Source organism: Drosophila novamexicana, unplaced genomic scaffold (genome assembly GCF_003285875.2).
Source record: "Drosophila novamexicana strain 15010-1031.04,08,12 unplaced genomic scaffold, DnovRS2.1 tig00000193-arrow-pilon, whole genome shotgun sequence".
NCBI lineage: Eukaryota > Metazoa > Arthropoda > Insecta > Diptera > Drosophilidae > Drosophila > Drosophila novamexicana.
Genome location: NW_020824787.1, coordinates 3,059,610 through 3,082,562, shown reverse-complemented (window position 1 = coordinate 3,082,562; position 22,953 = coordinate 3,059,610). Strand labels below are relative to the sequence as shown.

General features: G+C 41.5%; 1 protein-coding gene and 1 long non-coding RNA gene across 2 annotated transcripts; both read left to right on the top strand.

Annotated features, from left to right (window-relative positions):
• The first annotated feature begins 1,473 nt into the window (after positions 1–1,473).
• Positions 1,474–22,106, top strand: LOC115759131. Its single transcript, XM_030699976.1, has 8 exons — positions 1,474–1,635; positions 1,986–2,468; positions 3,768–3,954; positions 15,178–15,367; positions 15,855–16,251; positions 16,305–16,603; positions 16,661–16,814; positions 17,804–22,106. The coding sequence occupies exons 2-8, from the start codon at positions 2,013–2,015 to the stop codon at positions 22,082–22,084; spliced, it is 5,964 nt and encodes a 1,987-aa protein (XP_030555836.1). The 5' UTR covers positions 1,474–1,635; positions 1,986–2,012; the 3' UTR covers positions 22,085–22,106.
• On the top strand, positions 8,114–9,384 carry LOC115759137. Its single transcript, XR_004017500.1, has 4 exons — positions 8,114–8,419; positions 8,481–8,809; positions 8,899–9,036; positions 9,096–9,384. It is a non-coding gene; the product is annotated as an uncharacterized LOC115759137 (long non-coding RNA).
• Positions 22,107–22,953: the final 847 nt, after the last annotated feature.

The following is a 22,953-nucleotide window of genomic DNA, read 5'->3' as shown; positions in this document are numbered from 1 at the left end:
TTCATCTGCATGTTATTCTTTTTTACATACCCTGTAAGCATACGGATATAGGGTGTCTTGAATTTGCGATCATTTTGCAACAGGCGTAAACTTTTTATTAATCTTGCGCAGATATTCTTACTTATCCTAAGTTTATTTCTCTTTTCTAAAAATTACAATTTATTTAAAAATATAAAGCACGGATTTTTGATACTCAAGCCTCTTAGCATATTATATCTGCATGTCAGAAAATCGCATAGTAAACACTAAGAAAATAAACTGAGGCCATCTTTCAAATGTTACCACAGTGTATTTCCTAGTCGACATTAAAATTGCTATCCGTTTTTACTTTACACATTGATATTCAGTATTTAATGATTTTATTTTATTAGTTTACTTTAACTTATTTTTCTCCACATTTTTTTTTAAAGATAAAGGTTCGATTTTTGGAACTCATGCCTCTACGCATTCCATATAACTTTCTTATTTTAAAAATCGAAATCGAAATCAAGCTGTGGTCATCAGTCAACATGTTAGCACAGGGTATTACCTAGTCGACTTTAACATTGTCATATGTTTTTGCCTTCCATTTGATATTTACATTTCGTTCGCATTCATGAACGACTCATAAACATTTGTGTATGAGGGAATGAGGGTAGAGAGCAAGTCGTATGCAAGTGTTCCCGCTTGTTCCGTATATTTGTTGCTTTTGTATATATTTACGAGCTGCTTTTTCTGTTGCTGGTTGACGTGGCTTCCACCTGTGAGCACACACACCACAAGCACACACGCCGTAGACACACACACACACACAGATACTTAAAGCTGAGGTCTGGCTTTATTGCTGCTGACTTGCCTTTTTGTCTCCAACTTTCGGAAATGGATATAAAATAAATATTTTAACAATTTATTTATGTGTATTTGCTTAATCATTTTTGGGTGCTGACTTGATAAGTGAGCATTTGTTTTGGGTGATATACTAATAATGTTTCAAAGAGGGAAGAAATAGATATACAAGTATAGTATTTTATATAAAGTGTTTACACTAGAAATGATATATAGAAAGTCATAATAATATGTTAAGATTTAAATTAAAAATTCAAATTCTAAACAATATTTTTCATTTTTCAAAACATATCTCAACGAGTTTCTCTCAACTCTGCCCACAGTTGAAATAGAAAGTTGCCCATTTACCAACACTAAAATACCTATCAGGATATTTTAATATGCTGAAAGTGAACAAAAATAATTCTAAAAAACATGTTTCACTTCTATGTGGCTGATACAAGTATATTTTGTATGAAAACAAAACATATCTCAAAGCTTTTTTTCCAACACTACGCACAGTTTAATAAAAACCTTGACCTTTTACCAACACTTAAATATATGTCAGAATATTGTAATAAATTAATTATTATAAAACATTTTTCATTTCTATGTGGCTAATGCAAATATATTTTAAAAATCTTTTTTTCTTCCTCGAATCTACCCACAGCTTAAATAAATAAGTTGCGCATTTACCAACACTTTAACAGCTGTCTGGATATGAAATTTGATGAAAGTGAAAAATAATAACTCTAAAAAGCATCTTTCCTTTGCACGAATATATCTCAAAATATCTCGACGGCGAACTCTACCCAAAGCTTAAATAAAAAGGTTGTCCATTTGGCAGCACTTAAATGCCTTTCGGGATATTGTAATTTGCTGAAAGTGTTTAAAAGAACGTTTTACACAGGTCTGCAATTACAGTGGGCTCTCATAGAAACGAAAATGCGAGGCGACAAGAGACAATTCATTTAACTAATTAAATATGCATACAGCCAGCATGTTTTTTGCGCCAGCTTCTGGCGAGGAACTGCGAGAACCTGCAGCGAGGCGGGCAACGTTTTCTTTTAATTTTCTTGTTGTCTTGTGTGTGGGGGCAGAGTAAAAGCTTTTGAAATGCTTATTAAAAGAGCATTATAACGTATATCTAATCGCACGCTCTGTCTCTTGTTTTTTTCTAGCTGCACAGTGGCAAATGCAAAACAACAATGAAATGCATGCTCAATGCAGAAAAGTGGCGCCAGAAATGGCAAACGCTGGCAGCAGGATCCGGCGGCAATTGTCAGCGACAGCAGCAGCAGCAACAAGAACAACAGCAACAAGTTGCTGGCATTCGTGTAAGGGCGACAAAACAATTGCCGCCGTTGTTATTGATGCTGATGCTGCTGCTGCTGCTGGCAGTTGAGCATGCAAATTCAACAACAGCGGCAACAACTTCAACGGCAACAGCAGCAACACGCCCAACGGGCACAGCAAATGCGCCAGCAACAGCAACAGCGACAACAACAGCAGCAGCAGCAGCAGCAGCAGCAACAGCAGCAGCAATCGCTGCGGCAGCGGCAACATCCTCCTCAATGGCCAGCTCCTGGCTAGGAGCAACTGCAGCCCAAGGCAATCCATTTAAAAACCTTGTGCGAATCGGCGATGGCAACATCGTCACGCGTGTAAGTAGCGGGTGGCTGGTTGAGTGGTGGGGTGGTTCGGTGGTTGGCTGCCTTAAGTATAATTCATCATTAGTCGCAATTAGCGCCAAGTGCAATTGCTATAATTGTGGCGATTGCAGCTGCGGATAACGCCTAGCTTGGTGTGCCTCGACTGCCAAGACTCAAACGACAACTAATTGTATTTGTACATTAATTGGCCGAATATTAAGTGAGCTTAGTTGCCACTAAATACGCCCCTCCCTCTCCCTCTCCTCTCCCAAAGCTCAATTTTCGCCTAACAAGCTGGATAGCCTGCGGCAATCGTGAAAATCGATTAGAAATTTGCTCTAGACTTTGCAGCTTGAGTTAAACTGAAATCTAATCTGCTTTATTGATGAGCACCACTTCTGAACAGTTTAGTGCTAAGGATTAAAAATTAAAGGCTACTTAATTAATTTGCACACAGAAAGTAGTCATAGAGGTCTCTAGGAACTCACAACTCTCAGCAATCTGTCTGCGATCTGTCTGCAATTCTTTATTTTATACTTTATGTAATAATCTGATATTGATTTAAGTTCTGATCAAATTGCTGCTCCGATTATTATTAAAGAAGTCTTAACTTAAAGTCTACGAGACTTAGGAATCAAACCTCCTAATGTTATTTTAAGCACAGCTAACTGTTCCAAGTTCAAAGACTTGTTTTTAGATATAATATCTGCAAGAAATAGATTCGATAATTATGATTAGACAAAATCAGTTAAGAATGGAAAAGGCAAATTAGCATTAAATGAAAATTAATTAAAGTAATTAACTAATGTCCGCCACGGGGCCTAGGCAATTCAATTTTAATTTTCATTCTCAAGCACTTAAGAGATCATCAGGCAAAACAAAGCAAAACCGAACAAAACAGAATAAAACAATAAGATGTCCGGTCTTGGTTTTGGGCCACTTTAACAATTTGATGCCAACAATGAGCAGCAAGGCAATTTAAAGTCAGCCGCTGTTGGCCAACTTTTAGTTGTGTAGAACAAAGCGCGGCCAATAACTCAATTTTCCACTCAAACGATGAAAAGACGAGGCTGACGTGAGGTGGGCAAAAGGCTGGCCAAAGCTGTTGCCCGGCGGCAGCTTTTGGGCCATGAATGTATTTAGCCAAAAATGTATTTTTAATGCGTTTGTCAACATGTTGACCAAGCAAATGATTTGGGTACGCCGTTTGGCCAGGTGCTGGTGCCGGTTGGCTGTTGGTACCTTTTGGGCATTTATAAATATCCGTAATGAATAGAGCTAACGCTTTTTTCTCCCTCGATTTCCACACAGACGGCCATTGAGCAATCGCTGGTGACAATACACGACATCGCCACCGAAAATCTGGGTACACTGTGCATCTCCACGCTTTATCGACCGCTCCAGGTGCCCATCAACTCGGAGCGGTTCGAGAGCAGCAGACAAAAGGCCGATTTGGCGGCATCGATACTCCAGGAAGTGGGCATCATACGGCATGGCGGTGAGTATCGCATAATCACAGCAATTACCCAAAATACATGCACTCACAAACACATACTTATTGTTGTGTATGTCACGCTTCAAAGCATCGGTTTGGGTTATTGTCTGATTAATATATTGATTTATATGTGCTAGCTTATTTAGCGGCTTTGTTAAGTAGCGTGCCGAGAAATTGGGACGCCGATTTGACCAATTAAATGGTTGGCAACAGCAACTACCTTTAATTATCAAGGGACACAGCTTAGTTTTCTTTATGGACTTGACAAAATATAATATAAGTTTTTTAAGAATCTAAACAATTGACTAGCACATGTTAAAATATATATATCACTTGTATAACTTCTTGTCAAATCTAACTGTTTGTCAATAAACATAAATTTAAGCTTGTCATATTTGTGATATATATTTAAATATGCAATGAATATATATTCATACATCTTTAATTTATTTCAATTCTTTCTATTCGTTGGTTGCATTTGTAAAGATTTAAGTGTCAAATTCTCTTAAGAAATTCATTTTAGTACTGCTCTGTTTTACAAAAATGGCGGACAAAAACAAGCTTCCTTTCGTCTGATATGAAAATTTAATAATTTGTCACAAGCCAGTTAACTATTTATGAAAAATAAAGGCAACAAATATGTTTAGGCCGTCTATATGACACTCATAAATTTCAAGCAGCATTTGTTTAACCCAACGCCTTTCTTTGCGCTTCTCAATCAAAGCATTTAAGGGCGCCAGGCAATTGATATCCTTTGAGTGCCAGCCTTTGGGTGTCTCCATCTAAAAAAATTGGCTTAAATTTATTCGATTTGCAAGAAGCTTTTCCCTCGAATAATTTATGCGAGACATGAAAATTTCAAGGACCCAGCAGATAGAGCAGCAGTTGATGATGTTACGATGGCGGCGGATGCTGCCAAATTCTATATAAAATTTACATATGTAGGTGTGTGTATCCACATCTATCCTGTTGCTTGCCGCCACAGCAGCAACAGCAACAACAACAACAACAAATGACAGCAAATTTGCTTTCAGTTTATGCGATTTTTGCTGACACGTCGCACCTTTTCAGAGCTGACATGGAGTGGCGGCTGTACATCGGTGAGGGCTCCGTGAATGCGGGAGGAGCATCAGTGTGCGCACAAATCAAGCGCTTGTCCAGGACACAAAGGCAACTGGTGTGCCTCAGCACTCAACAAGCAGTTGCTGTTGCTGTTCCTCTTCCTCTTGTTATTATCCTGCGACTCTGTGCGATGAGTTCATTGTGCGTCTGTTGTCCTTGACTGCGCAGCTATACACACACACACAGATAGATATACAGATAGATATACAGATATATATATATATATATATGTATTCATATACTACATACCGATAGCTCTGACCGCCTGTTGTCAAGGCTGCTGCTGCTGCTGCTGCTTCCCTTGACTGGGACCCGGCCGCGGATGGGGGTAGCGTATCGGGCGTTTTCCTCGCTTTTGGCGTGACAGCGCGCTGCGTCTGCCTTTGGGGCTGACAACGACGCACTTGTGGCGCATCAAACGTCCTGCCAGCGTCTGTGCCCTTGCCCTCGCCTTCGTCCTTTGCCTTACGCAACACGCATGCAGCTGGCGCTTGCTGCCAACCTCCCCTTTTGGTTGCCTTTTGGTGTCGCACACATAATGGTATTCTTACGCCCTTTTAAAGGGTATATTAAGTTGATCATTCAATGTGTAACCCATCTTCAATGCTCCTACATGTAAGCAAAATCTTATTAATATCGAATTACTACTATATCATAGAAATATGTATAGAGAATCGGTTGAAAACTGAAATATGTTTTGTTTCTCCTCGCATATCTACAAGCTCGCAAGTCACATGTTTGAAAGTGTATTTGATCTTCGGCTTGTCGCACTTTCTTGTTTAATTTGAAGTTGTGTTGTGCCCTTTTCATTCATCTCTGATTTAAGCAACGCCTTTATGTGTCCCATCAACTTTTACACGATAAACAAGCAAATGGACAGTGTGCTCTGATTTCTGTTGAATCAGTTAAGGGAATTTCACGCGAATAACAAGCATACGCAACGTTGTACAGCGACATATCAAACTCAAAGCAGAAGTGTTTCTTTTTATTACACATGAATATTTGTACAATAGTTGCACTTTATTGACAATAATATCTATGAAAATATATCACGTGCAATGTTGTTTACATATTCATTTTTTATCTGCCATCAATTTCATTTTGTAAACTCAACGAATTTTTGTTACAAAATAAAAAAAAAAACATGCAAACTGTGGTAAAAGGGAAACCAGTTTAATGCAATTTTTACCAACTATTTTGGTATTTATTTATATGCAAAAATGGCACGAAAAATTCCTTAATTGAAAAAAAAAACAGAAATCAAAGACTTTAATTGAATTTAGGTTTATTTATACAAAGTATGCGCACAATTTTAACCAATCAAATCTGAATGCAAGCAAATTTTTTGGTTATTTGGTTATTAAAAAACTAAAAACAAAAATAAACAAATAAGAGGCTCTAGTCGGGAGCTCCCGACTAGGGTATACCCTGAACCCTCTTCATCCAACATCAAATGCATATATATATTCTATTTTAGAAGCTATTTGTCAAGTTTGGTGACTCTAGCTCTTATTATTTAACAAAATTGCCCAAAAAACAGGATACAGGAAACAAACTCGATCTGCGCAGGCACTAGGAGCACCTTCAAGTCTCTAGCTCTTATAGGTTCGGACAACAGACAGACGGACGGACAGACAGACGGACATGGCTAGATCGACTCGGCTATTGGTGCTGATCAAGAATATATATACTTTTTGGGGGCCGGAGATGCTTTCTTCTGCCTGTTACATACATTTGGAATTTGCACAAATACATATACCCTTATACCCATTTTTAATGGGTTCAGGGTATAACAAGGTATATATATGTACGTGTGCCTTGACAGAGCTGCATATGCTGCATAATCATGGTCCGCAGGGCCATGAGATGAATAAAATCAGTGCCATAAGCGAAATTAAAAAGAAGTGCCAAAATAATCAAAATAAGAATACCAAACAAATATTTACTGATGTGCTCGCTGAGTAAGTACAAATTATATTGAAATTTTAATTAGTGGGAGACATGCGTACTTAGTATGTACATACCATATGTGTGTATGCATACATTTTTTTATGCCTGTGCATATGTCTGTACATAAATAAAAGCAAGAACAAAATTTTGTAAAAAATTGTATATTACATATTTATGTACATATATGTATATATATAAATATTAGCTTCTCTCTACTTTGCATATGAATATATACTTACGCATTTTTATGTATGTATACGAAGTAGAAAGAAACTAGCAACACTATGCAACAAAGTTGGGCTTTTGTCTGCGTTAAGGCTGGAACTTTAAAAATTTTAAATCAAATTTTTAATCAAAAAGTTGCCCATAAAAGAAATTATATGCTTTGTTTGCGCCCTTAATCTACTTTAAAAAAAGTAAGGGTGCAGCCTTACATCATTTTTGCTGTAATGAAAATTATATTTAAATAAACTGCATTCATTTAATTTTTTTGGCCAATCAATTAGGAAAACTAAATGAGAGCTAAATGAGAAAATCTCCGCGCGGAGATATGTCGCTCCAAAACGACATAATCTCGCCTTGATCAACGTTGGAGTTATGTCGTTTTCAAACGTCATATCTCCGCCGCTCTAAGAACGAAAATCAGACTATTTTTAGCTGAGAGTTGCTTTCTAACATAACATAATCTCGCGCAGATCAACGGCGAAGCTATGTCGACTCTTTCGAATTACTCACCTTAACTCCCAAAAAATTCCTCATAAAAAAACATCAGAATTTATTTATTTTTCAATATTTTTATTTTGTTTCATAACATCGAATTTTCGTTGCTTAATTATTATTTATATAGTTATTTAAAAAGATATATGTTTTACAGCATTTGAATATTTAGTGTTTATTTTATGTATCTACACTTAGAAGGTATTATCCGGCGTTGCCCAAGTAAGCTTTGTCTGGTCTTTTCCAGCTTTTTTCCTTCTGTCCTCCCTTTTGACAAGTTGTGACTGTATTTACCTGAAATGAAAAATATTTAATATATTAGAAAAAGAAAGTAAATGAGAACAGAAGATTGAAATAAACTACGACGGTGTTAAACGCACTCTGTAAAGAAAGAGACATTCCTTCTTACCAAAGTCTCCAACTTCTCCATAGGCCGTCCATTTAGCTTTTGAAGACGCAAATGTCATCGCAATTTTGGCATGATCAAGGGCAATACGCCAAAAAAGTTATTCAAAAAAGTGTACTTATCGAGTTCTTGTGCGTACTGCATATTTGCTTCAGACAAGATAATCGCTTTGATGCAGTCTAATATTCCGGAGCACAATAGGCATTTTTTAACGGATGCCACATTCGGGGACTTCAAGGAACTTTTAATAATTTACATGAAATATAGCAGAAGGTAACTTTTTTCTTTTTTTGTTTGTTTAATTTAATTTATTTATTGAAATTTCATTATTTAGATAAACCCATTTATATTTGTTTTGATGACGCGAAAAACGGAGCTCTGCTATCAGCATTTGTTTACATATATAGACTCCAGCATTTGTTGCTTAAATGTGGCATCATTCAAATATAATAATGCAAAATAATCAACTGGTTTTGAAAATATGCTTAAAAGCAATAAACAAGCTTATTTGCTGTTTATGAAATTTCTGCATTTACCGCTCCTACCAGAGAGTAAAATTGTCGAAGCCCTTAATCTACTGCAATGTCAAGCAATTGCTTTAAACAAGAATTTGTTTTCTCCGTTTTGAATATATTTTGAGAAGCAGTGTCAAGCAGTCAAAAGGTATTTTTCATGTCGAATTTGAATTTTGTTTTTAATTTTTTACTTTTATTTTAATTTTAAACTATTTATCATTTTAACTCTACATGTAGGAAGGACCTAAATACATATCGGCGAAGCATACAATTTGAAAACAAACTTCGAGCAAAAGGGCATGTTTTTTTAACTCTTCCAGTGTATTATTGATGCTGAATATGAAAAAAGGCGAATTCGCCACCGACGAAACAACTGTAAGTTGGCTAAAAATTTAATGAAAATTCTATATTTAAACTTTCTCTTTTGTTTTCAGGACCGCTCTCAAAAGATCATGGATTCTTTTTGACATGGAAGAAATTGATATGCAGGGCTTTTTGTCTCGCACTGTTACGCTAAATGAAGGACTTTCAAGGCAGAACCTGTTTGACTGGGACGATAAATCAAATATTTCCGGAATTTCGACCAATTTGTTGCCTACAATAAATCGAACTATGATTCTTTAAATGAAAAAACTAAACCTAAGTGTCTGAGCTGTAAACAATAAGTCGGATATGCAATACGTAATGTTTTTATTTACACTATAAAAAAATGTAACACCAACACCTGGTAATGGCAAACAGCCAATAAAATATGGAATAAATAAAATTAAATAAAAAATCATTTTGAAATGTCTTTGTTTTTACTCTGGGAACGTATTACTAATGCACACATGCATATGACCCTACATACATATGCATATATAAGCGTACTCCTGCGGAAGTATGTCGTTTTAGGATCGGCGAAGTTATATCGTTTTAAAGCGACATTATGGCGAGGTGTGGACAACGGCGGAATTATATCATATCTCTCGCCATGATCAACGTTGGAGTTATGTCGTTTTCAAACGTCATATCTCCAGCCGCACTAAAAACGAAAATCTCCGCGCGGAGATATGTCGCTCCAAAACGACATAATCTCGCCATGATTAACGTTGGAGTTATGTCGTTTTCAAACGTCATATCTCCCGCCGGTCTAAGAACAAAAATCTCCGCACGGAGATATGTCGCTCCAAAACGACATAATCTCGCCAAGAACGGCGGAGCTATGTCGTATTCAAACGTCATATCTCCGCGCGGATCAACGTTGGAGTTATGTCGTTTTCAAACGTCATATCTCCCGCCGCTTTAAAATCGAAACTCTTCGCGCGGAGATATGTCGTTTTTAAAACGACATAATCTCGCCATGATCAACGTTGGAGTTATGTCGTTTTCAAACGTCATATCTCCCGCCGGTCTAAGAACAAAAATCTCCGCACGGAGATATGTCGCTCCAAAACGACATAATCTCGCCATGATTAACGTTGGAGTTATGTCGTTTTCAAACGTCATATCTCCAGCCGGTCTAAGAACAAAAATCTCCGCACGGAGATATGTCGCTCCAAAACGACATAATCTCGCCAAGAACGGCGGAGCTATGTCGTATTCAAACGTCATATCTCCGCGCGGATCAACGTTGGAGTTATGTCGTTTTCAAACGTCATATCTCCCGCCGCTTTAAAATCGAAACTCTTCGCGCGGAGATATGTCGTTTTTAAAACGACATAATCTCGCCATGATCAACGTTGGAGTTATGTCGTTTTCAAACGTCATATCTCCCGCCGCTCTAAAAACAAAAATCTCCGCGCGGAGATATGTCGCTTCAAAACGATATAATCTCGCGCAGATCAACGGCGACTCTTTCGAATTACTCACCTTAACTGCCCAAAAAATTCCTCCCAAAAAGAACATGAGAATTAATTTATTTTTCAATATTTTTATTTTGTTTCATAACATCGAATTTTCATTGCTTAATTATTATTTATTTAGTTATTTAAAATATAGATATATGTTTTATATATAGATATATGTTTTACAGCATTTGAATATTTAGTTTTTATTTTATGTATCTACACTTAGAAGGTATTATCCGGCGTTGCCCATGTAAGCTTTGTCTGGTCTTTTCCAGCTTTTTTCATTCTGTCCTCCCTTTTGTCAAGTTGTGACTGTATTTACCTGAAATAAATAATATTTAATATATTAGAAAAAGTCATCGTTCAAAAAGAAGACAAAACGTGTTGTAATCGGACATTATTTGGCCGAGATACTCAAAAAAAATCATCAAAAAGGTGTACTTTACAAACGAATCGGTTTTTGGTCAACAACTTTTTTGAACCAACCGATTTGTAATTTGTTTGAATGCCATTTGATAGCAGGGATCCGTATTTATTGAAAAAGGTATAACATTTAAAAATTCAGACAATATTTACACGAGATATTCAAAAGAAATCATCAAAAAAGTTTTGATTTTCGAGCCAACTTCGATTTTGGCAAAAAACGTGATGTAACCCCTTGCCATTTGGTCAATTTTGGTCAAAATTTAGATATCCATTTTTTTGATGCCAATCGTTAGTACTGATCCTTACGAGTATAAAATGGTATACAATTCCAAAATCTGGCATTTTTTGGCTGAGATATTCCAAAAAATCATCATTGACTTTACAAACGAATCGGTTTTTGGTCAACAACTTTTTTGAACCAACCGATTTGTAATTTGTTTGAATGCCATTTGATAGTAGGGATCCGTATTTATTGAAAAAGGTATAACATTTAAAAATTCAGACAATATTTACACGAGATATTCAAAAGAAATCATCAAAAAAGTTTTGATTTTCGAGCCAACTTCGATTTTGGCAAAAAACGTGATGTAACCCCTTGCCATTTGGTCAATTTTGGTCAAAATTTAGATATCCATTTTTTTGAGGCCAATCGTTAGTACTGATCCTTACGAGTATAAAATGGTATACAATTCCAAAATCTGGCATTTTTTGGCTGAGATATTCCAAAAAATCATCATTGACTTTACAAACGAATCGGTTTTTGGTCAACAACTTTTTTTAGCCCATTGATATTTCAAATGTTTGAATGACAATTTATAGTAGGGATCCGTACAAATTCAAAAAGGTGTAAAATTACAAAATCGGACATTTTTTGGCCGAGATATTCAACAAAAATCATCAAAAAAGTTTTGATTTTCGAGCCGACTTCGATTTTGGCAAAAAACGTGATGTAACCCCTTGCCATTTTGACGATTTGGTTCAAAATTTAGATTTTTACCTTTTTAACCTAAACAACTTAATTTTCGACCGATCGTTCCTATGGCAGCTATATGATATAGTGGTCCGATCCAGCTGGGTTTGACATATGTGCTGCGTGCAACAGAAAGAGATACTTCTGCAAAGTTTCATAAAGATAGCTTTAAAACTGAAGGACTAATTCGTATAGAAACAGACAGAAGGACAGACGGTCGAGCGGACAGACGGACATGGCTATAACGACTCGGCTGTTGATGCTGATCAAGAATATATATACTTTATGGGGTCGGACATGTCTCCTTCTATGCGTTACACATTTCACGACAAAATTATAATACCCTCTGCAAGTGTATAACAAGTACGAGGTTCTAGTCGGGAGCTCCCGACTAGGGGATACCCTGAACCCTTTTCATCCAACATCAAATGCATATATATATTCTATTTTAGAAGCTATATGTCAAGTTTGGTGACTTTAGCTCTTATTATTTACCAAAATTGCCCAAAAAACGGGATATCGACATCGATAACGATTGCTTGGACACGGAGTAAGTTATCGATTATCGGAAACAAACTCGATCTGCGCAGGCACTGAGATCCTTGCGTTCATACATACGGACGGACGGACGGACAGACAGACGGACATGGCAGGATCGAGTCGGCTATTGGTGCTGATCAAGAATATATATACTTTATGGGGTCGGAGATGCATCCTTCTGCCTGTTACATACATTTGGATTTTGCACAAATACAATATACCCTTATACCCATTTTTAATGGGTTCAGGGTATAAAAATGGCATTTAAATGGTTTTCTGGCAAACCGAATGTCTGGTAAATTTAATTACTCAGCCGAGAACAAAGACACACACACACACACACCTTGGAAAAATACACACCAAAAATCTTGTGGGTGTGTGCAAGTTGAATAATTGACAATTTTACATAGAGCTAAGCAAAAGTTTTGTGCCAAAAACAAATTGGACACAATTGTGCAAGTTGTGCATGTTTATGTCTGACACCTACACACAAAACACTTGCAACACTTGGCAGCAGGCGCACACACACACACACACTCCACTCTCTTCGGTGGCCATAAATTCTGAAGCTAAAGATTGATGATGCGAACCGAGTGCAAGAAATCGCACGCAGATGATGAATGACAAGCATGGCTATAACACATACGACTACAACTAGAACAGAGTGTGCCTGTATATGTGTGTGTGTGTGTGTGTGTGTGTGCTGTGTTAGGTGAGCGTCTAAGCCGGCTGACAGGCATTGGCTAATGTTGTTTACCATAAGGTTAGCCTGCCACAATTTCAGGCTGCCTGCCACATTCGCATCCGTCGCAAATGTTTGAACTTGTGGCAACACTTTGACGCAACTTGGCCTGAGGAACGTTGTGTTTATGGTGAGACCAACTACGTCCGCCCACGACTGTCACGACTGTCCATAGCTCACTTGCAACGCCCGCACAAGAAACTTGCCACACTTGCCGCCGTCTGCCGCGTATTTGCTTTATGGGCCGGCAACAAAGCAGAAACAACTCTAAAGCAGCAGTGGCAAGGCATGCTACATACTAATCAAAATATATAAATAAGGACAATCTTCCGAGAGTCGAAGCCAAAATACCCTACAGTATAACAATATAACACTATGGAAGACCTTGGCAAATGGGCAATATTGAATTGTAGTTCATTTTGTTCATTTGTAGAACAATTTTGTTTATTCTTTAACTATTTCATAAATACTTTTACAAGTATTCAAAATTAATTCAAGTGCTGGATTTGTATTGTATTTCTTAGCCAGACCTCAATGAATTCCTTTCTCAGTATTGCCACAGACTCTCTTAGTTTATAATCGACGAAAACAAAGTTAAATTGGAGTAATCATACCCGCTGTAAGAGTATATTTAAGAAATGGGGCACGCAGAGAAAGTGCCACGGAAGTTGCGCTAATCGAATTTAAATAAGTTTACTTTGTAAACAGTTTGTGCTTTTGTTTCCGCTCGCTTCGCAGCGCTCGGAACAAGTCAAACAGAAATGCGGCTGCCCAGGCAAGTGCGGCAGAAAAAATATTAACTTTTGACAACCAGACCCCCCATCCCGCACTGCCACCCATCCACCCTTCCATCCATCCCACAACGACCCTGCACACTGAGCAAGCTGGTCAGAGGGCTGCGGGTGCTGGGGTGCGGGGGGCGCGGTAGCTGTGCACCCGTCGCGCATATTAATCATTGCTGCCGGAGCTGCCGACATTTTTTTATACCAAGGGCAGTTTCAGTGTTTCTTTTAATGGGCTTTTGCCACAGCACAAAACTATTTCAAGGTCAGCAACGCGATGATAGTTGAGCCTAAATTAAATGTACCAGCAAATTTTTGTAATTTCCGCAATTAAACATTCGGGTATATTTTAATGCACAACATTGCCCGGACTTTAAATTGATTACATGTTTATACACATAAAATTAAACCTACTTGCAATGACAGTTACTTACTTTTATTAAATACGTAAAAGCACATTTGCTGATTAAACATTTCAAATATATTGTTTGAACAATGAATTCAACATTTTTAATTACTTTGCATTTTACAATAAAATTCCTTTTACAACTTGCATATGTTTTTTGCGATCTTCGACTATGCAAAAATAATCGATACTCCCAAACTCAACACTCAATGGAATGAGTAGCTACAGTTTTCGCTGCGGCGGCGAATTGCGAAACTGTAAACAACAAAAGACAAACAAAATTTCGCCAGTTTAATGAGAAGACCAGCCGAAAGAGCTGGCCGTTAGTTGAGTTTCGCCGTAAAAGCAAGGCAAATAGTATTCCAATTAGGCAAAAGTAATCAGCGTCCCCCCGACGTATCACGGCGAAAAACGCGAATGGCGAATCAGCGAAGGCGAATTGCGCAGTGCTTATCAGCAAAAATGCTGGCGCTGGGAAAGGGGTAAAGGGAGAAGTTAATTATTCAATAACGCATTGGCATGCATCCAAATTGAAACGAGAGAAAACACGTTTATCGCAGCTGAATAAAGAAATAATTAAAATTGAAACGTTTGTTAAACCAATTAATCGCCGTAAGTGAAATTTTAATGAGTATGTCTGCTGTCCGTCTGTTTATTCGACTATGTCTGGTTGTACGTTTCCATGTTTCCGCATTTCATTTCCTCATTTCCGTAGCAGATTTTAAATTATTTTCATTTCACTTGCGCGCTGACCCACATTCAAACACACACACACACACACACACATATTTGCCTTTAATATTGCCAACATATTTTTATAGGGCTCTCGGATGCGCTGGCCAAGGGCTTGCTCACGGATGAATACATAAATGGTGCACGCATTTTAGCTTTGAACCTAACCAACGGCGCGGTTCAGTCCTACGTCTGGTGGGTGAAGAGCGGTCACGAGACGCAGCGCTACGAGGAGGAGGGCCTGCAAATTGGCAAAAAGCCTGCTCACAGTTATCCCTGGTAAGTGGAAAGCACCATAATTATTGCCTTTCTGCGATGTATACCCTGTATGCATGGACTTTGGCTATAATAAAAGGGTGTCTTCAAGTTGAGTGAGTGTATATAACAATCAACGTCTGTCTCTCCATTGCCTTAAGAGCTGTAGAGCTCAAGTTTCCCTAGAGGGTAGAGGGTATCAGCTAGTCAATCATTCTCGGTATAAATCAATCAAAGGGTATCGCCAGGCCGGGCGAGTGTATATAACAGGCATCTTCTGTCTCTTCATTGAAATAAGAGATATACCCGAAAGAGAGTAAAGGGTATCAGCTAGTCAATCATTCTCGGCATGAATCAATCAATGGGTATCGCCAAGCCGGGCGAGTGTATATAACAGGCAACGTCTGTCTTTAATTTGTATGAAAGCTAACGACCTTGTGTTTCCCTAGAGTGTAGAGGGTATCAGCTAGTCAATCATTCTCGCCTAACTTTGCTTTGCCTATTTTGACAGGTTTGATGACGAGAGCAGCACACCGACATTGCGCTCCCCGAAATTTGCGCCGAGCCCGCCGAATAACTACTACAAGGGCTGGTGGACCTACCCGTACTTCTCGTGCGCGCTGAGCAAGTGGCTCGTCTCGTACAGCATCGCCATACCGCCGAGTGGACGGCACGGGTTGCGCGGCTTCATCAGCGTGGACATCGATGTGACCTCGCTGCGGGTCAACCAGTGCGACGCGTCGCCGTATCGCTTCGGCAACCAGCAACAGCTGCTGATGCGGCAGAGGCAGCCGGCGCGGCGCGCCACGGCAGCAGCCGCCGCCTTGGGAAGTGCCAATGATGTGGACACCATAAATGATTTGCAGGCGTTTCACAGCTCGCACAAATGCCATCGCGCCTCCATGGTGGTAAGTCCAAGATTGTCGCAGCTCTGATTTAATTAATTAACCATTGACTGCAGTGCGACTATCGCCAGCCGAGCGCGGAGGCGCCGACAATAAGCAGCGGCAAAATATTGGCGGCCATGTCCGGCAGCAGCTGGTCACGTGGCGCCTATCAATGCCTGTGCAAGCGCGGCTTTTATTCGCTGCGGCATCCGGATGGCTTTAACGGCACCATCATGGAGATTGCCTGGCAGGAGCATCAGGACAATATAAGCAATTACTATACGGACGTATTCAAGTGTTTGCCTTGCGCACCCGGCTGCGACACCTGCACCGGGCCCGAGCCCTGCCTGGCCAACTATCATTGGCCATTCAGGTGAGTTTGGACTAGACCATCTATGGTCTATATAATATATTTAATCTGCCCACACAGAATATCCCTGCTGACCATTTCGATTGGGTGCGCCTGCGGCACATTTGTGCTGCTGTGCTATCTGTTCCGACATCGGCGGGTCAAAGTCTTCAAGGTGGCCAGTCCCATATTCCTGATGATCACGCTCATCGGCTGTGCCATTATGTATCTGGAGGTGAGTTGTTAACCCATTTTGAGAGTGCGCCTTTCACTCGGCCTGCTACTTAACCCATTAAATGCCGTGCAACACACAAAGGCCATTACGAATGAATGAGACGACAATGGCAGCTGCTGCTAATGTGACAAAAGGTCTCATTTACAATTGACCCACATGTTAGAGCCCGTCCCGAACAGCGCAAGCTCCACCTGTGGCAAACGCAACATAAAACTCCTGTTTATGGCCTTTTAAATGCGGCTTTTAGGAACTTGCCTGTGTGGCGGCATTTGAGCTTTTAATACTACGTTTGTAACTGCAAAGGGTTAATGAAATTGTGGCTAACTGATAAAATAGGTTTACCTTGAAGTGCTTTTAAACTGTTAGTTTTATGTGGCTGAAATGTTAAAATAACAGCATGTCTACTATTTAACATAGAAGTAACAGCTTATTAAACATAGTTAACAGATGTAAAAAAGCATAGCGTACCAAATGTAAATAACAGAATATCATTTTATCGCAGCCACTTAACATTCACTGTTATTAAAAGTTAAACAGCATACGAAAAGAACAGCTTGTAGCTGACATAGATTGCTTAGATAAGCACAGCGCGACATTTTCAGCTTAGAAGATACGTTTAGAACTATGAATCCTATATGGAATATTATTTATAAGATATTTTTTAATATCTTCATAAATATTAGCTCTCTTATTATAGAAGTGTAATCTATTCTGCGTGCACGCAAGGGTATACAATCATTAGCTAAATATTCACAAGTTCTCCTCGTATTGTTTACAATTATGCTGTCAACATAGCCAAACGACAATGGAAGCCCCACCGGACACATAAATGCCGTGAGAACAATGGCCAACTTAGGAGTAACACTAAGCGGCAAGCACAACAAATGGGTTAAGAGGTTGTTTGGGCGGGTTGGGAGCGGTTGTTATGGCAGCCTTGGGAGCTTCAAAGCGTATCGTATACTAATAAATGTAACTGATTTTCTAATCAGAGTTTGTTTGAGTGTAAAATAAAGGAGCATAAAATCTGTAGCATGAGCGACAACAAACGAACAACGGAGCGTGGCGGAAATTTGCCCCATCCCAGCGAGAGCGAAAACGAGAGCGAGGATGAGGCAGCCATGCAGGCCGCACTACGTGAAATGGTTAAGATACCAGATATTGAGCCGCGGCAGACTCGAACGAGCCATCGTGAAGAGCCACGTCATATTGTAAACCCGATGGATAATCTTAAAAAGAACGCATCGGCAGAAACGCAAGATAGGTGGGTCAAGACTGTGTCCGATGTGGGACTTCAGTCGGGAACCTCTGCGCTAACTGGCGACAAAGACGTTAGGGCATTGCGCAAGATCAGGCAGAAGACACAATACGACCAGCCAAAGCAATCGGAGAAGTTGAGGGGAGCCCAGGACGAGGTTCCCAAGCAGTCGGAAACCTGGGGAGAGAGGCTCAAGAAAAAAGGAACCGAAGAATCTCCCAAGCGGTCCGAGACTTGGGCAGATAAACTCAAGAAGAGCAGCACCGAGCTAGTTGCCAAGCCCTCGACAAATATACACAAAAAGAAGGCCACCGAGGAGGCATCCAAGCAGTCAGAGACTTGGGCTGATAAGCTTAAGAAGCGAACCGCGGAAGCACCCCAGCAATCCGAGACTTGGGGAGAGAAGCTGAAGAAAAAGCCCAGCGAAGCGGTACCCAAGCCTAATGACACCTGGGCCGACAGGCTCAAAACGTCAGACACAAGCAAAAATGTGATGCAACCAGCTTACGTTCAGATTACTTCTCTAGCGGAGCTGCCGGAGCGGATAACGCCAGAAGAGCAGCAAAGATTGCAGCGCATTGAAGCTGCCTCCAAGCCCAAATCCTATTATCAGGATAAGGCACAGAAGGAAGCCAAGGCACAGAACGAAGCAGAGCTCGTGATCCGCAGCCAAACGCCAGTTAAAGAGGCATCCCCGGTGGAGGCAGTCAAGCCCGTGCCATCAACCCAGCCAGCTGAGCAGGAACGACAACCGGGCTGCATAAACATTCTGACGGTGCCAATTCGACGGGCTCTGAACTACGAGCCAGGCAATGGACAGCCGACCAGTGAAGACATGATAACGCCAAGGCCACAGGAGCAGAAGCCAAGTATTTTTAATAATATACCTCAATTTGGTCGAGATAGACAGGACGCAACTGAACCAGTTACTGAGAGCGTGGCCACGAGTGCAGCTGGTCAGCTGGAGTCTGCTGATCCGAAGGATAAGAAGGCAACGGCCGCTTTTTTTGCAAATCCGCCTTCGTTCAGTAGAGCTAGACCAGCGATAAATGATCCTGCGTCGACTGCGGAGGCAATGAACACCAATTTAGCTCAAGAGTCTGCGACTAACACAACTTATTCAGACGCGGCCCAAGAAACGGTGAACTCCTTAATAGAGAAGACATCCGCTGCACTTCTTAGCCATATAAATATACTCGGACGAGCTGTTAAAGCTGTTAATGAAGTCCGAACAGCATCTGCTGAACCCGTGGCCAACAGTTCAGATACTCTCGGAGAAGCTGCCGATGACAAAACAGCTGCGCAGACCACAGCACCATCTGCCTTTGTCGGCAGTTTGCCATTTTTCGGACTAGCTCAACCAGCCCCGAACTCCAGCCCAGCGTCCGAGGAAACAGCAGACCCAATGAAGACGGATGTTGATACAGAACTCCTACTGCCTGATAAAGCTAAGCCAATCTCAAATGCGACTCCAGGTTCTGCGGAGGTGATAGCCAACAATTTCTTAACGAATTTTCCGCCGCTTGGACGAGCTAACCCTACGCCCACTGAAGCGCCAACAACTTTTACAAACGTAGACGGCAGCTCCACTAATCTTGATGAGTCAGTGACTGCAAGGACAGCTGAACCTGAAACTCCAACGTCTGGAACAGGAGAGCAGTCGCTAGATGACTTTTTAACACAACTTCCACCGATTGGTCGACCTAGGCCAGTCACAAATGAAGCAACAGCCGCAGCTAGCAGCTCGGCCAATCGGGTTGGTAATGTGCCCGAAGAAACAGCTCCCGCAACTAATCCAGCAGCTGGCACCGAAAAAACTCCAAAGCAGCCAACAGCAACTTTTTTTTCACGTTTTGCACACTTTGGACGAGCTAGAGCCGTGTCAAGTGAAAAGCCAGCGTCTGCCAGAGCAGAGCCAGAACCCGACCCAAAAGGTGATCGGGTCATTTCTATGGATGCAATTGCTCCTAATCTTCGCCTGGAAACGCCAGCTGATAAGGAGATGACTCCAACTACAAGTATACCTCAATTAATTACCGAAAACGTGGCTCAAAGCGAGGACATGGCAGAAGATATCCAGGCAGTTGGTGCCTCAAGCTCCGCTCTGCCAATTAGCGACACCATCAGCTCGAGCTGTGTGCGTGCCCGTGCGCCCAAAGAGGCTGGCGCTGCGCTGCGTCAGGTGGTTACCGCTAGCCAGGTGCCACCTATTCCATATGGCGCTGTCAAGACTTCATCTAGTCCAGGCTTTACGCCTTCTACAACTATGCCGCCAGCCGAGGAACAGGGTGCGGATAAGGGCAGAGCTGAAGTCGCCGATTCGCCCGACAAGAATTCCTTGACAAGCAACTTGATGCGTTACCTATTTCCGGGATCACAGGATGCTGTGGCTGAGCCTAACCTGGCCAAAGATACGGTGCATCCCTTGACGGAGAACAGTCGCATGCCGAGCGAAGTGATCGTTGTGGATAAAGTGGATAAGGCCAGGGACAAGGAGAAGGAGGAGAAGACCGGCCAACTGGAGCACTCGGAATCGATGCGCACCCTGACCATCATTGGACGCCACTCGCACATAACGACCACCTATCGGGATCACTGCCACTACGAGCGTCATGAGGGCATGGACAAGAGGGCCAGGCGCAAGCTGATCGTGGCCAGCATCCTGTGCCTATCCTTTATGATTTGCGAGATCATTGGCGGCATACTCTCACGCAGCCTGGCTATAGCCACAGATGCCGCTCATCTCTTGACCGATCTGGCGGGCTTCCTCATTTCGCTGTTTGCCCTGTATCTGAGCGCCCGCCCCTCGACGCAGCGCTTGAACTTTGGCTGGTATCGCGCCGAGGTGATTGGCGCCATGCTCTCCGTCTACTTCATCTGGGTGATTACGGGCATACTTGTCTGGCTGGCCGTGGACAGACTGATCACGGGCAAACACGATGTGAACGCCAACATAATGTTGATTACCTCCGCCTTGGCGATTGTTGTCAATTTCATTATGGCAATCCAATTGGGCCATGGTCATTCGCATGGCGGTCACTCGTCCGCCCAGGCCAATCGGGAGCCCCGGCTGCACACGCATGCCTCCCACCAGACGGCCATTGAGGACACCAGCAAGGCGCAACATCTGATGCCAGTCTCAGTATCCAGGCAATGCACGGACCACCCTGCTGAGAACATAAATGTGAGAGCAGCATATATCCATGTGGTTGGCGATATAATTCAGAGCTTTGGCGTCTTTCTGGCCGCCTGCATTATTTTCTTCAAGCCCGAATGGGCGTTTGTCGACTCCATTTGCACGTTTGTCTTCTCGTTCATTGTCCTGCTGGTCACGCTGCGCATCCTCAGGGATGTTCTGATGGTGCTCATGGAGGCCACGCCCGATTATATGGACTATGGCGAGGTGCAGCGCACGTTCCTTAGCATCGAAGGAGTCGAGCATGTCCACAATTTACGCATCTGGGCGCTGAGCATCAATAAGATAGCGCTCTCCGCCCATTTGGCCATCAGCAAGGATGCCGATCCTCAGATCATTCTGGAAAAGGCCACCACGCTGATCCACAAGCGTTACAACTTCTTTGAGACCACCATACAGATCGAGGAGTACACTCCGGGCATGGAGGACTGCAATCAGTGCATGACGCCGCTTACCAGGCCATCGCTAAAGGAAGCACCTGTCGCAGCTACCGTGAAGTCCAATAGGAACAGCAAGCAAGGTGATTATGAAGATTCAAAGAGGAGCAGCCAGCTGAGTGACTATGAGGATTCAAAGAGAAGCAACAAGCGTAGCGCGGATGAAGATTTCAATAGAAGCGGCAAGCTTGGTGGCAACGAGGATTCAAAAAGGAACAGCAAGCGAAGCGGCGATGAAGGATCAAAGAGGAGCAGCAAGCAAAGTGGAAATGAGGATTCAAAAAAGAGCAGCAAGCCTAGTGGAAATGAAGATTCAAACAATGAGGAACCACCAAGGTCGTCGCAGGGAAAAATAAAAAGTGGAGCTAGAACTTCTACCTAATTTGTCTTTCAACGGATTTGTGCTGTATTTAAACGATTTAGTGATTTTTTATGATAAAGAAATTTGTAGATGCAGTTAAAATGGAACCAGCAATAGACTTAATTGGAGCTAGTTCAGTTTTGACTAACTAACTAGTTCACTTGTAAATCACTTTAAACGTCGCATTGACAAATTTGTAGCTGCAGCTAAAATGGAACTAGCAATAGACTTAATTAGAACTAGTTCAGTATTGAGACTAACTAGTTAATTTTGTGAACCACTTTTGAAGTCGTTTTCTACTTGACAATACACAATCCGGGAGTTTGAACCCCAAGAGTTTGATTAATGTTATATGAAATTAATATATTGCGAGCTCAAGTTCCTCTTTGCTCAAATTGCTTCCAAAGAGGAAGGTGGGCTTTTCCAGCCATTGACCGAGCCGCCTGTCAACTGCCTTCCGGGCATATCCGCTGTCAACTTAAAGGCACTTTGAGTGGCAGCTCCTGGCTCCTGTTCCTTTAATTAAAGTGGGAGAGTCGTTATAAATCCAAATCATATCCTTTTTCAAATTTTACAGATGGTCGCAATTTTTCCATACCTGGACACCACCTGGTGCATTGCCACCAAGTGGACGCGTCACATGGGCTTCTGCATTACCTACACCTCGCTGCTGATGAAGACCTGGCGGTGAGTTGATCCGAGACCTGCCTCTTTCTCTCTCTCTCTCTCTTAATCAGTGCCTTCTTTGCTCTCAGCGTGTCCTTGACATATCGCGTCAAGTCGGCCCATAAGATCAAGCTGAACGACCAGCAGCTGCTGCAGTGGATGGTGCCCATATTGCTCGTAATGCTCATCTATCTGGGCACTTGGACTATTTCGGCCACGCCCTA

Excerpts from the sequence above, each read along its gene's own strand:
- LOC115759131 (XM_030699976.1), top strand. The coding sequence starts at position 2,013 with ATGAAATGCATGCTCAATGCAGAAAAGTGGCGCCAGAAATGGCAAACG. Across the intron at positions 2,469-3,767 it reads ATGGCAACATCGTCACGCGT|ACGGCCATTGAGCAATCGCT; the intron begins GTAAGTAGCGGG and ends ATTTCCACACAG. Across the intron at positions 3,955-15,177 it reads GGGCATCATACGGCATGGCG|GGCTCTCGGATGCGCTGGCC; the intron begins GTGAGTATCGCA and ends ATATTTTTATAG.